Genomic DNA, 13,204 nt, shown 5'->3' on the forward strand with positions numbered 1-13,204 from the left:
AATCTTTATGCGTGTGGTATGTGTGTTGTCCGTGTGCTTCAGGTTGTAGATTTGCATATGGGGAGTGAGCTTTTGCCTGGCAGGTTGTGTTTGTGTGTTGATGGTTTGCTTTTTTTTATATCTCCAGGTGCCAGTACAGTGGTCAGATATGGTTACTCTGAAAGCCAGAATGACAAATTATGGCTTACCCAGGTATAGATGGCTTACGCACGCTTGGAATTATTTTCAGAGAGAGGTAAGTGCTGCTACTCCTGGGGGTAGAAAGTGTAGAGTAAGTGGCAAGCTGTCAAAACAGGTGTTCAAAGTGTTTGTTTTGATCGTTTTTTTTTTTTTCCTGCACTGAAAATCGAAGCCTGTGCACCAGTCATCCCTGGCACAGTTTTCTCCCAGCATGCTTCAAGTCACTCCAGGCTTGTCTCTCATCTCACACACAACCTTTTCATCTTCATTTCTTCTGGTCCATATGCGTCTGTTTAGAAGTTGTTTTGCTGACCTACTCTGAAGTTTCTCACTCATGAGTTATTTATTAAATATCCGAAGTTTTATGTAGACATGTCTCTTATGATAATCTACTTTTAGAATTGCCTATGCTTTAAATGTTATTTCAACATTTTGTAAGGTTGCTTCCATTCGGGAACTTAGCATGGACATTATGGGCCGGCCTTTCTAGTCAGGATGTCCTTGATTCGAATCCCAGCTCTGCTATTTACCATCAGTTCACTTGACTCTGTGAGCCTCAGTTTCCACATTGACGAAGTAGGAACACTACAGACACTTGCCTCATGGGCTGTCAGAACTGCATCATCTTGATCGCACTTAGCTTATGCTTTTTATCAGTACTGTTAGTACAACACATAACTTTGCTCCCAAACTGTTTTCCATTTCATTCAAGTATCTCAAAAGGGAACTGTTTTCTAGATGTTTAAAATCCAATGATTAGAGGTTAACCATTGATTTTTTGCTTCAAACCAGCTCTCCTAAGCATTTTCCTTGTGACTGGAGTAGCATTAGTAAAAGACGAAGTGTCTCAGTTTGCTTTCCTTCCTCTTGCTGTGGACCGTGAAGCGTTTGAGGATGAGTGTCTTTCTGGACAGGCAGCAAGTCTCTCTGTCTTCCCTGTCTATGTCTGAGGCCCCGGGTCAAGCGTAGGGCAATCTCCAACCCTGGCTTAGTGTCACAATTGTTGAGATGGTGAAGTTATCAATGTCACACAGATTTCCTGTTATTTCAGTGCTTCCTGACTTTGTTTGTTTGTTGCACAATTGCACTAAACACAACATGATGAGGAGACATGGGAGGCGCTGGGGCCTTTGTAGTAAGCTCTGTCTCTGGGAGAGCTCCCAGAACCTTTATTTTCTGGAGCTGATGGTACAACTGTGATGACCCAGGCTGATCAATAGTGATCTTGTTTTCCTCACGATGGGGCTCCTCCCCCTTATAGACAGTTTACAAGTACTGCAAATGCTGCACATAGTTTCACTTGATGTTTGTTCTCTTTTATCCCACAATGCTAGTTTGCAGGAAGAGTGGGGAGTCCATCAAAATATCTGGAAGACTTTCAAATCCCTTTCTATTAGTCTCACAGTTCCGCCGTAGTTCAGTGTCACACAGGAGGCCGCTCTGGGCAAGCGCTTGCTCACTATTGTGGAGGCCAATATTAATGTCTTTGGGAGCCTCGCCCCTTGGCTTGGTGACGACTTCCTCCCCATGTCTCCTCATTGCCTTGTCTTTTTATGTGCCCATGCTTAAGTTTCCTCTTTCTATAGGGATGTTATTCATACCTGATTAAGGCCAATGATGGTGACTTTATTTTAAATGAATCCTCTAGTGGCTCTCTCTCCATAAACAGTCTCATTCTGGGGTGCAGGGGCTAGAATTTTAATATATAAACTTAGAAAAGGAGAGACAACTCAGCCTATTTTTCCACAATAAATCAGCTTTTGGAACCTCTCATTTGCTGAAATCTTGTGCATGTACCACATCTTGTATAATTCTTAGTGACACTAATATCTCATTTAATCATATTTTTAGCGTGGTGGTGGTTGTGTAAGCTTTAGGGTCACAAGTGTTGACATACCCTGACCTAAGACTTTGAAAAGTCACCTCACCCATCAAAGGCCTCAGTTTATTTACATGTAAAATAGGGATTCTGTGGTATTTTCTAGGGCTTAACCGGATCACCTCGGAGTAGAGCTGCCTCAAAATGAACACGTAGACTTGACAGGTAGTGATGGAGCTCAGACTTGTGTGGTAATAGTGGGTTCACCTTGAGGAGGTCTGGAAGGCCTCTGTACAGAGGCACTGTCCTCTGTGTCTCTGGAAATGAGTGGAGACAGCTTTCTCTGCATAAAGGGCCTTAAAGACACTGACCTCAAAATGGGATAGTTTAAAGTATTTAGAAATAGAGTTTTTTATTCAAAGTATACGCTTTATTTTAAGGGTTCTTAATGCTTTGTGTCGGTCAGTGTGTGACGACAGGTTCATCAGTCTGTGATGTTTGTTACTGAGGATGTGGTGTAGTTGTGGTATACGCATGGTTTTAAAACAACACAGAAAATATTTTTAAAAGTTTCTCAAAACTCTTAGTATTAACAGCTTCCAGTGATAATCTTTCAAGGTACTTTTTGGGATGCCTTTTCCTATTTAATCATAAGCTCTTTAAATCATAAGCTGTTTAGGCAAGTGAGTGAAAAACATACCAAGTACACTGAGCATTTTCCTTCCTTGCTGTTGCATGAGGAATTAGGAATTCTTCCAAGTTGGTTGTGGTTAAGCTTTGAAATGGTGCTGGATTGTGATGGCGTATGATTCAGTGTTCATCTTGAGCACAGATTGGTCTCCTGGGCTGTGTCATTTGCATAGCCATCACTCCTGGCAGGGCTCTTCTCCATGACTGCCCTTATCCCTTCCTTCTGACTATAGAGAAGAGAGCTTCTCTTTTATCCAAGGGCAAAGCTCTCCTGATCACAGTTACTTTTTCTGAACCCAGTCTAAGCATGCCTTCAAGCCATGTTTCTAAGCCTTCATCAGAGTTTCTGATGATTTTTGGTGAAATACAACAAGAAGTAGTCTTCTTAAATATGCCTTAGAGTAAGGCAAGCTCACTTTTCTTAAGTCCAGCTACAATCAAGGTAGGCACACCATTATTTCTCTGAGATAATAATGATACAATATGGTAGCTTTTCAGGACCTCTACCCATCGGACAAATATCATTCTACAGAGTTTTTGCCTTGGATAAGGAACCAAAGGCTGCCCAGTTACCGTTGTGATGCCAGCTTTGGTCAACAAGTCTTTCCATAGTTTTGTAGACAACTTTCATCACAATAGTTGAATCTCTTGAGTAGTTTATACCAGTGAAAAGATACTAAGCAAAATGGTTAGCTATGTTCTGCCAACTAGAAGATAATGATAAAAAGTTCAGCTATTGAATCTGTACGTCTGTGTGTGAAATCTTTCATCTTTGTGGTCAGCTGCCGGACATCCTGGAGATGGGGAGTGAGACCCTGATTCGCTCTCAGGAAGGGTGGTTGTCCCTGGTCAGAACTGCTGCACTGTGGAGTGAGGACACAGATGTTCCTTTACGATGTGCCTGTCGTCAAGACACAATGCACCCAAACCTGTAGCTGATAAGAGAGCTTGGCTCCGACTGTAGACACTTAAGAAGCCTTCTTAAGTTAAACAGAAGCCATTTTTGTGTAGTTTCTAAGTGTGAGCGGCTATTCTTTTTCAGTTTAAGTGTTGTGGCGTGGTGTACTTCACTGACTGGTTAGAAATGACAGAGATGGACTGGCCTCCAGACTCCTGCTGCGTTAAGGAGTTCCCAGGATGCTCCAAGCAGGCTCACCAGGAAGATCTCAGTGATCTTTACCAAGAGGTAAGACCGTGTGTGTTCATCATCTCATGGACAAATGTTTTCCAAAAGAACCATAAATATTGTGCTGATTAAATTTTCACCTTCTGTGTACCTCTTTAGGCCTTATTTTTTTCTGATATAGGCAGCATCAAGAAACAAAGTGAAAAAAATAGCAATAACCGCATGTTAGCAAATCAGAATAGGAAAGACCTAATTCTATCATTAATTGAATTTTATTTTATTATTTAAAAATGACCCTTCTCAGTAATTAGATTTTACACTTCAATGCCTAGAGCCAAATTGTCTTGTGTTCTCCTAGGGTTTCTCTTAGAAAGCATGGGCTTTGCTGTGCTTGGGCAGACTATTTTAGGGCCTTGCTGTAGGGGAAGGAAAACTCTCCTGAGAAAAATCTCGATTGCTTCTCTTCGGTTCCCCCTGCTGGTGACAACTGGTAATCTCTGTTTTGGTTTGCTCAAAGTTTTACTAGGTTAAAAAAATATCAATCATTTTGTACATACTGTGTGTTCTTTTGGAGTTTAACAAAACCATCAGTTGCTTCTTCATAGGAGTTTGTATGTCCTTTCGTCTTTAGTTGTCTCACAGTCAGTAACGGAATGCCATTGTCAAATTAAAACGTAAAGTTTAACTGTGAGCTGGCCTGCAGAGACGGCTCAGTTAAGCGGTTAAGGACACTTACTGCTCTTACAGAGAACCCGAGTTCAGGTCACAGCACCCACTTGGTGTCTCACAACCACCTATAATTCCAGTTCCAGGAGCTATGACACCCCTTCTGGCCTCCCCAGGCCCCTGCACATGCATGTAACACACAGGCATACGCGCATCAATGAAAAAACTAAAATCTTACTGTAAGCTACAGTAGCCACTGACTATGTGTGGTTATGTTCATTACATTAGATCAAGTACTTAAGTTAGAATTTTATTTCCTTAGTTTCGGTAACTACATTTCTACCTGTGGACATGCAGTCAAAGAACAGTGCTGAGCTCCTTGAGCTTACTTTGAGCCTAACATAGATACTTGAATGTTTATAATACAGTGAGAATATGTATCTATGTATTATGTGTATCTATGATAAGGCTGCAATAATAAAACATCTGAGGGTGTGTGTGCATGCATGCGTGTGTGTGTGTGTGTGTGTGCTGTGTGGGGTGTTTGTGTGTGTGTGTGCGCGTGCGCGCATGCTATATTTATACAGGCAGGTACATTCCCTCACATGTGTGCATGTAGAGGCCAGAGGTTGACTTTGGTTGTCTTCCTCCATTGCTCAGCCTTGTTTTTGGAGACAGAGTCTCTCAAGCTAGCTGTCTTGCCTAGGCTGGTTGGCAAGTAAGCCCCTGACATCTGCCTGTCTCTCCTACCCCAGCACCGGGGCTACAGATGTGTGCCGCTGTGTCCCGCGTTTATGTGGGTGCTGGGGATTTGAACTCAGGTTCTAGTGTTCTCATATCAGATAAATAATTTCCCTTCTGAGCCCATCTGCACCTGAGGACTTTTAAAACTTATGCGTTTATATACTTTAGGAGAATATATCCTCGCCCCAAATATTGCCCACTCATTTTTTTAAAGGCTGCCTACCAAAGTCAGTTGTGGTGATGCATGGTTTATCCTGCATGTTGGTTGGTTTGAATTAATCTGAACACAGTGCTGCAAGCTGAGTGGCTTCAACGGCAGAAACGGTTTGCAGTTGCACAGAGAAGAAGTTCAAGGTCACTGCTCACTGTGCTCGCTGGTATCGTGTCAGCTCCTTCCAAGGCTTGCATTGCCGGCCTCTCCTCCGGCTTCAGGTCCTGCAGAATTGTCTTCCTGCTCTGTGTTTTTCTTTTCACACGATATTTTCCCACGTGTGTTTTTGTCTCCAAATTTTCCCAGAAAAGTCACCCTGGAGCCCACCGTTCTGCAATCTGGGTTCATCATCTCTTCATTACACCTTCAATAACCCGTTTGTCATAAAATCACAGCCTGAGCCGTGAAAAGAAGAGATTACTCATAAATTTTATCAGGGCACAGCCGAACCCATAGCCAGAATTGTAGGACCAACTGAATAACTCAGCTTGTTTATTTTAAAAGACAAATAAAATATGCATTGTGATCATCCACATTACCGAAAAGTATGATGTTTGGCTTTTAGTATTTTGAAAATGTTATGATTAGATGTATTTGGCTTCAGTGACATGAAGGATGCGTCAGATACAGTTAACTGAGCAAGAGATCTTTGAGTCAGTGTTTCCAGGGCCCTCAGTGATTGGGCTCAGGTGAAAGTCGACAGCTCTGTTATCTAACGGATATTGTAGAACATGAGGAAGTGCAGCCAAGCCATGTCCTTTTCTGTGCTACGGAGCACAGAGCTCAATATTTCTGAGAATGTTAAATAGAAACTACTGCAGGGATTTAATTACACTGTAACTCACTGCTATACATTAAAAGAGCAGGTGATTGCAGTATGAATATATATAGACGTGGGAGTTGAATCTTATCAACATTTCTAGTGCAAATTTTTCTCATCGTTTGGTTATAAGCAACAGCAAGTCAATATTGAGAGTGACTGGGCCCCAGCACAGTGGGGTAGCTTCAGCCTTGGTGCTGATGATTTGTCACAGCCATGGCTGAGACCATGCGAACATGGCACCATTGTACAGTTCTTCAGAGTGCGAGTGTGGATAATCTCTCGTCATTTTCACTTACTTAGCTGGAAATTATTTATTTTCATATTTGCTCTTATTTTCTCCTTATAAAACTCATTTTTTTTTTTTCCCCAGAGTGGCTTAGACCGAGTTGCTGGCGCTTCTTAACAGGTTCTTTTTTTGATGGTTCCTTTTTAGGATGTCTGATGGAAAGATTGGAGGAAGCCATATCTTTGTACATGTACAAACTGATGGCGCACATTAATTTAAATATTTTCATATTTTATCCGGAAGACTTCCAGCAGTCAGCTGATTCAGGCAGTTATACATTGGTATCAGACACACATTCTGGTTAGGTTGGTTGTATCAGAACAATCTGCTTCTGCACTTTGCAATTCACAACTGATGCTGGTCTTAGTAAAGGCAACAGTCCACAGCTATACACATAACTGACTTTCAAGTGTGGATCCCTTCGTAGTTCTGTGGTTCAAGTACATCTTTTTTAAATCATCCAGTTGCAAAATGAGTGTTTAAACGTAGAAGTGAGGGACTGAGAGCTGGAAGATTTGAGAGGATTCTTTTGAAGTTGAGAAAACGAAGGGAACTTATTTTCTGCCTTCAAATGTCTCAAAGTTCCCATTTCAGAACAGGAACAAAGCTCACAGGCTCCAGGGGCCAGAAGTTACAGAAAGAAAAATTTGCATCAACGGAAGGAAGACCTTGCTCATCAAAATCTGTCCAATCATGGGACAGGTTATCTTATAAGATAGTGTCTCATTGCTAAAAGCATTAAAGTCAAGGTCCGGTAGCTGCGTCACTGGGTACTATAGTAATGGGCTTTTCAATTAGGAGTGGATCTGTGCTAGAACAGGCTTCAAGGTCCCCTTCATCTTCCATGTTCCCTAGGCTCAGAGATAACTACTGGCTTTCTTCCCGCACTCTTTCTCCAGAAGTCCGAAATCAGGGAAATAAATCATTCTCAACCATCTGGTGGCCTGCCTGGTTCCATGACCCAATAATACTTTATGACACATTTTGAAACCTGTGAAAAATGAAAGAGCAGAAATATAGCAACAACTGCGCATTTTCAAACTATCCTCACCAGAGGTGCAGTTAGGTATGGCACGCCAATCCTTGAATGTCCATAATAATTGACATATACTCTTGAATAACATTTAGGCTTAATAATTACATTTGTAACTATCTCTGACTCTTTCTTTGACTTTGCATATTCATATACTCAACATATTCTATAATTGTCTTGAGTTCCACCTACTATATAGAATGCTGTAGGCAAAATTCTCCAGATAGCTTAAAGGGTAATAACATAGACATTTAGCAACAACAAGGAAAAGATGATTACAAAAGAAAAAAGAGGGTTGTAGTAAACACTTTGAAGACTTTGAATTCAGTAATAGGGTGAGGCTTTCTTGGTGAGGGAACTTCTTTAGATAGGAGAACGCTACTCACAAGGTAGAATTTTAACTGAAACCAATTGGAGACAAGGATCCGACTATGCAAAGTATGTGAAAAGTATATTTGACTTAGGGCACTGCAAGCACCATGGTACAGGCGGCCTGGGCCAATGCTCACTGGCTTCGTAGAACCTCATTCTTGGCAAATGTCTGCATAACCGTATCTTCAAACGCAGGATGTCAGACTTGGCCTCAGCCGAGCTGTAAATTCAAAGTTGGAGTTGGTGACATTCGGTGTGCTGCACTTCTCTCTCTCATCACAAATGCACAATTTTCAGGCTCGGCCTGGAGAAGACAGACAGAATGTTGGAGAAAATACATGAAGGGTGTTTGGAAGTTTCCTATAGCAGGGATCCCAGACCTGCTGCCCGTGGGTGTGGGCTCTGCTTGGAAGAACTGAAAGTGACACCATCAAATGCATTTTCAGTAGTTGGTGTGTGCATTTTGATCATGAGCAGAAGCTATAGCTTTAATCAGTTCTTCGGGGGTCTTTGCTTGGGAGAATAGCTAAAGTTTTTTTTTTATATCTCAGATGGGAAATGAAGCAGAAACAGTTCCTTCAAGGGAAGCCAAAGGCTCCCATGTACCATCTCAAGAAAAATAGATGAAGGTAACGAGGCTCATAGCAAGCCTTCTCCAAATGGACCCACTTAAAATACAAAGCAAAGAGGTACAGAAGGCCAAGCAAAACACATGTCTAGAGACATGTTTCTTTGTTTTGTAGTTAAGAGTGATGACTGCTAAAATATATTGACTACTTCTTAAGAAAAGTAATGTCCTGAGGGCTGTATGTACGAGGAGGACAGAGTGAGAGCCTTCACATCACTGGGTGCCTTTGGGACATTTTTCCTTTAAAACCCTTAAGATTTCTATATTTCATGTGTTGGGTGTGAATCGAAACACTCTGTAATGTTCTTTTAAGCAAATATGTTGGTATAAACCATGTACGACTTTTTAGATGGTGCTTCTCAACCTGTGGGCTGGGATCCCATTAGGGGTTGAACGACCTTTTCAACAGGGGTCACATATCAGATATCCAGGTTACAATTCATAGCATTAGCAAAATAACAATTATGAAGTAGCAGTGAAAATAATTTTATTGCTGGGGGGGGCGGTCACTACAACATGAGGAACTATATTAAAGGGACACAGCATTAGGAAGGTTGAGAACCAGCTTTTTCCACTACCATGTATGAATAAAGGAAGTCAGAAAGGGCAGCAAGTGTAGAAGTGAAGGGATGTCTCCTTTATCTTCAAGGCATAGTGACTTTGGATGATGACTAGTGTGTATAGATCTTCAAATGCAACATGCACTGGGGACGAGGGCTGGGGACTTAGTTAAGGAGCAGGTGAGCAGCACCGAATGGAAAGTTACTACAAGGAACCTTAGGCGCAAGGGAGAGTTAAGCTAATAGGAGCCAATAGAAATCTTGCTGACAGCCGGCCAACGTGATCAACATTTTCTCAAGGGGATGTGGGATGGAGGATGCGATATGAAGAATTGTGAACTCTAGGTAAATCAACAGCAGAATTACTGCTAAAGCGGCTACATTACCAATAGACATGGAGTAGCTGAACTAAGAACGACCTAGAATTTGGTCACCAATATTGTTCGAAGTCTTCACGCTCTCCTTAGAGTTTTGTGCGCTGTGTGGTCTGGGCACAGTCGGTTCATGCTGTCCACCCTGATTGAGATGCCGTGTTGTTCTGCTCTTGTCCATCTCTTTTGCATATTTCTGTACCCAAAGAATAACCAGCACACATGCTCTCTTTCCTTTTCCTGAGCACCTGCTCAGCCCTCAGCACTGTTTGCTAATACCCTTCTCTGATTAGCATCTTTGACCAGTTCTAACAATTAGTGTTCTTTGTGTATGGAAACATTTTCACCTAGCATTTTTGAGCTGGGGTGGAAGTATGACAAAGTGTTATGGGCGCAAAGTGCTACGGTGGGAAATAACCATGGCCTTTCCCAAAGCTTCACTTACTGACAGGGCCGGCGGGTTTTCAACCAGGTCACCCTATTCTTTGTTTGTATGGGGTTCTCCTCAGGATCAAGAAAATCTTCACACACGTTATAGACAGGAAGTCGGGAGTGAGAATTACAGAGAACCACAAGGAGCTGGGAGGAGAAGGAGTTTAGACCTTCAGGCGAGTTGGCCAAGTCACTAACAGAATCGCCCGAAAAGGGGTCTAGAAAATACAGTAAGGATTAGGTCCTCTTGAAGCAGGGTACAAAAAGGAGCTGATACGGAATAGGCAATCCTTAGTTGCCATCGCCTTTATGCTCCAGATACGCAGCGGGAGGAACATCTAGCAGTGGTGGCATCTCATGGGCCTTTCTGTCTTAAAGGCTAAGTAGGTGTTATCCAAGCGAAGAAAGCATTTGATTGGCAGGTGGCAGAAAGAGCCCTTTCCAGCTAAGGCATGATCCAAAGTTAGAGCTGACAGCAACCGAAGAGAACGGTCTCCGTGACGCACAGAGCAGGGCTGCTTATGAATAGCCCTGTATGCTCTGCTAACACACAGATTTTACAGGCGTCTGTAATTGCCGAGTCAAAAGGCAAGCGTGCTCACAGACTTGAGGCATTCCTAACGAAAGGAAGGCTTATTACAAAGTAGTCATGGGATACTGATTTATTAATAATGAATCTCCGTGGCCAGATAAACACACAGGGAACCCCCTGCCCAGATGGTGAGCGACGGGAAGCTTTTCAAGCGCAGTGGTTATTTAGATGGAATTTCCCCCACGAAGTTCCTTTCTCGGGGGTTCTTTATACAAATTCAGAGATCTTCCCTCCTGCCTTTTCCGTGCCTTCATTATCTCCCTCTAAATTGCCAGCAGGATCAGTTTAACTGTGGCTTGGGGTCTTGCCTGCTTTATCAAAGCCCCTGCAGGACCAGTTTGGGTGGTTTGTTGGGGCCCAGGAGCGAGCAGGCTTTTATCTTCTGCCTTTGCTTGATCTAATCTCGCCTGGAAAGGCTCTGACAGTTTTGCGGCAGGTATACAAATGCATTGTTCTTTCAGTTGAGAGCTTCCTGTTCCTAATTCACTGTTCAGAACGATCACTTTTCCTCCTCTGCTTTTGTAACAGAGATCAACAATGTTTGCCTGCAGAAGGTAGTGCCATAAAAGGCCTTTATAGGATTTTGGTCCGAGAAAGTATGTTATGTAGCAATTACTTTAGATGTGTGTGTGGTTTTTTTTGTAATCATAATGCTAGTGCTGTAAAGAATGGGATGAAGGCGGGGGTCCAGGCTTGAGGTGTAAAACTTGGGTAGGAGACTGGTGGGTAATTCATGTGCTTATAAGGGCTAGGGCTCAATTTGTGGCAGCAAAAATGAGGTGGAGGGAACAAGTGTGTAAAAGGCACTTAAAATCAAGAAAAAAAAATCAGGCTGTGGGGCGTGGCGGTGAAGCTGCAAGCACGCTGTCTTTTATTTGGATCCTGGAGACAAGAAGCCTGTACTAAGAGGTTGGGAGCGAGTAGATTTTTTTTAAAAGATTTATTTATTTATTTATTAATATATTTTATTAATTTACTCATATTACATCTCAATTGTTATCCCATCCCTTGTATCCTCCCATTCCTCCCTCCCTCCCATTTTCCCCTTACTCCCCTCCCCTATGACTGTGACTGAGGGGGACCTCCTCCCCCTGTATATGCTCATAGGGTATCAAGTCTCTTCTTGGTAACCTGCTATCCTTCCTCTGAGTGCCGCCAGGTCTCCCCATCCAGGGGACGTGGTCAAATATGCGCTGCCTTGAAGGCTGTGGTACAGGTGTTTCAGAAATCCAGGCAGTATGGAGCTCAGGAGGCAGAACTCGGCCGTGTGGGCTCCGTGTGTGCCAATTAAAGAAGGGTGGGTACAGTGGCTTGGATGGGAGTTTGTTTCTTGGTCCTAGACAGGTCCACGAGTTTGGGCTGCTAGTCAGCTCCAAACCTCAGGTTTGTTCAGAGACCAATGGAGATTTAACCTTTCCTCATTAGGGACCTGTCTTTCAGAGTTACTCCTGCTTTTCCTGAGTGTCCTGGGCAGAAGAAGAGTGTGGAATGGGCACTTTTCCTGTTGCAGGAAGGGCTGTATGCATGCTATGTTTTGACTTTGCTTAGTTAAGGGTTGAAAGCTAAATGGGAGGCAAAGGTCAACACTGTTTCCTCACCCACCCCTAGGGGCATGGCTCACACTATGGAAAGACAGCTTAATATTTAACTCAAAAGGACGTTTACAGCAAATGGTGCCTTGAGAAATGAAAATCCAAATACCTGGGGGAAACTGCTACCTTAAATGTAATGAATGAAGTGTGTCAACATGGGGAAACTTGTCGAGACAAGAGGGATGTGAGCTGATGATGATCAACCGGGGAGAGGGGCAGCAGGACTGGCTTCAGGGCCGCCTTTCCTTTGTCTCTTCATCATATTCTCTGTCCCCTCAGTGTGGAGCTGGACACTTGTCATTGGATTTCCAGGAGGAGGAAGAGGAGATAAGAAAATGAGTTCTTAGGTTTTATAGCTCGGTTTAGAGAATAAGAAGTTGAGCATCTGTACCTTGTTTTAAGGACAAAAATAAAATAATAAAATAAAATAAAATAAGAACAGGAGAGCAAGAGGAGGAGGAGGTCATGAGACCTTGCTTCTGCTTTTTCATGTTTAGTCTAAAACGCCATTGTCACTTTTAGGGTAGGAAGTGCTAGCCCTGTCAGAAACATTGAGTTTTTCAAACAGGATATTAGCTTACATAACATTCCGAGTAATGGTGTTTAAAGTAGTAACTCAGTAAAACCCTAAGACAGTTCTCTCAGGATTATCAGCATTTTGTGAAAAAGTAACACAGGAAGAGAGCAATTGATTTGACCTCAGATTGTGAGGCCGTGAGTGAATAAACTTAAGTCTTCTTGGTTCAGGAGCCCAAGTTTGAAGTTCTCTGGCCTTAAATCCATGGTCAGGGGCAAGCTGAGTTTATTAAACTTCTTCAGTTCCAAGCCTCAATTTTTTTTTTTTTTTTTTTTTGTCTGTTAGATAAGATATTAACAGCATACAGATAAACAGAAATCTTCTGCACGCTACTGGGCATGTAATAAACTCACATTTTCAGCACACAGTGGTAGCTAATGATGCCAATAACAGCAATTTATTAAAGAATGTACTAAACTAAATAGAAAAATTAGTAATCTGCAATTAGGTTTTTAACTAGCTGTGTTGGCCTCTCATTTTGCTTCTGCTAACAGATAAGTTG

The 13,204-nt window shown here is 42.4% G+C and overlaps 1 protein-coding gene across 2 annotated transcripts in view; it reads left to right on the forward strand.

Annotated features, from left to right (window-relative positions):
- Tspan12 (tetraspanin 12) overlaps nt 1–13,204 on the forward strand; it is a 61,986-nt gene that overhangs the window by 37,706 nt on the left and 11,076 nt on the right. For both annotated transcript variants that reach the window (XM_051151869.1, XM_051151868.1), the window contains exons 6-7: nt 128–235; nt 3,732–3,875. In XM_051151869.1, the coding sequence (XP_051007826.1) occupies nt 128–235; nt 3,732–3,875 (252 nt within the window). The remainder of the gene's footprint in view (nt 1–127; nt 236–3,731; nt 3,876–13,204) is intronic.

The sequence above is a fragment of the Acomys russatus genome, chromosome 10 (genome assembly GCF_903995435.1).
Source record: "Acomys russatus chromosome 10, mAcoRus1.1, whole genome shotgun sequence".
NCBI lineage: Eukaryota > Metazoa > Chordata > Mammalia > Rodentia > Muridae > Acomys > Acomys russatus.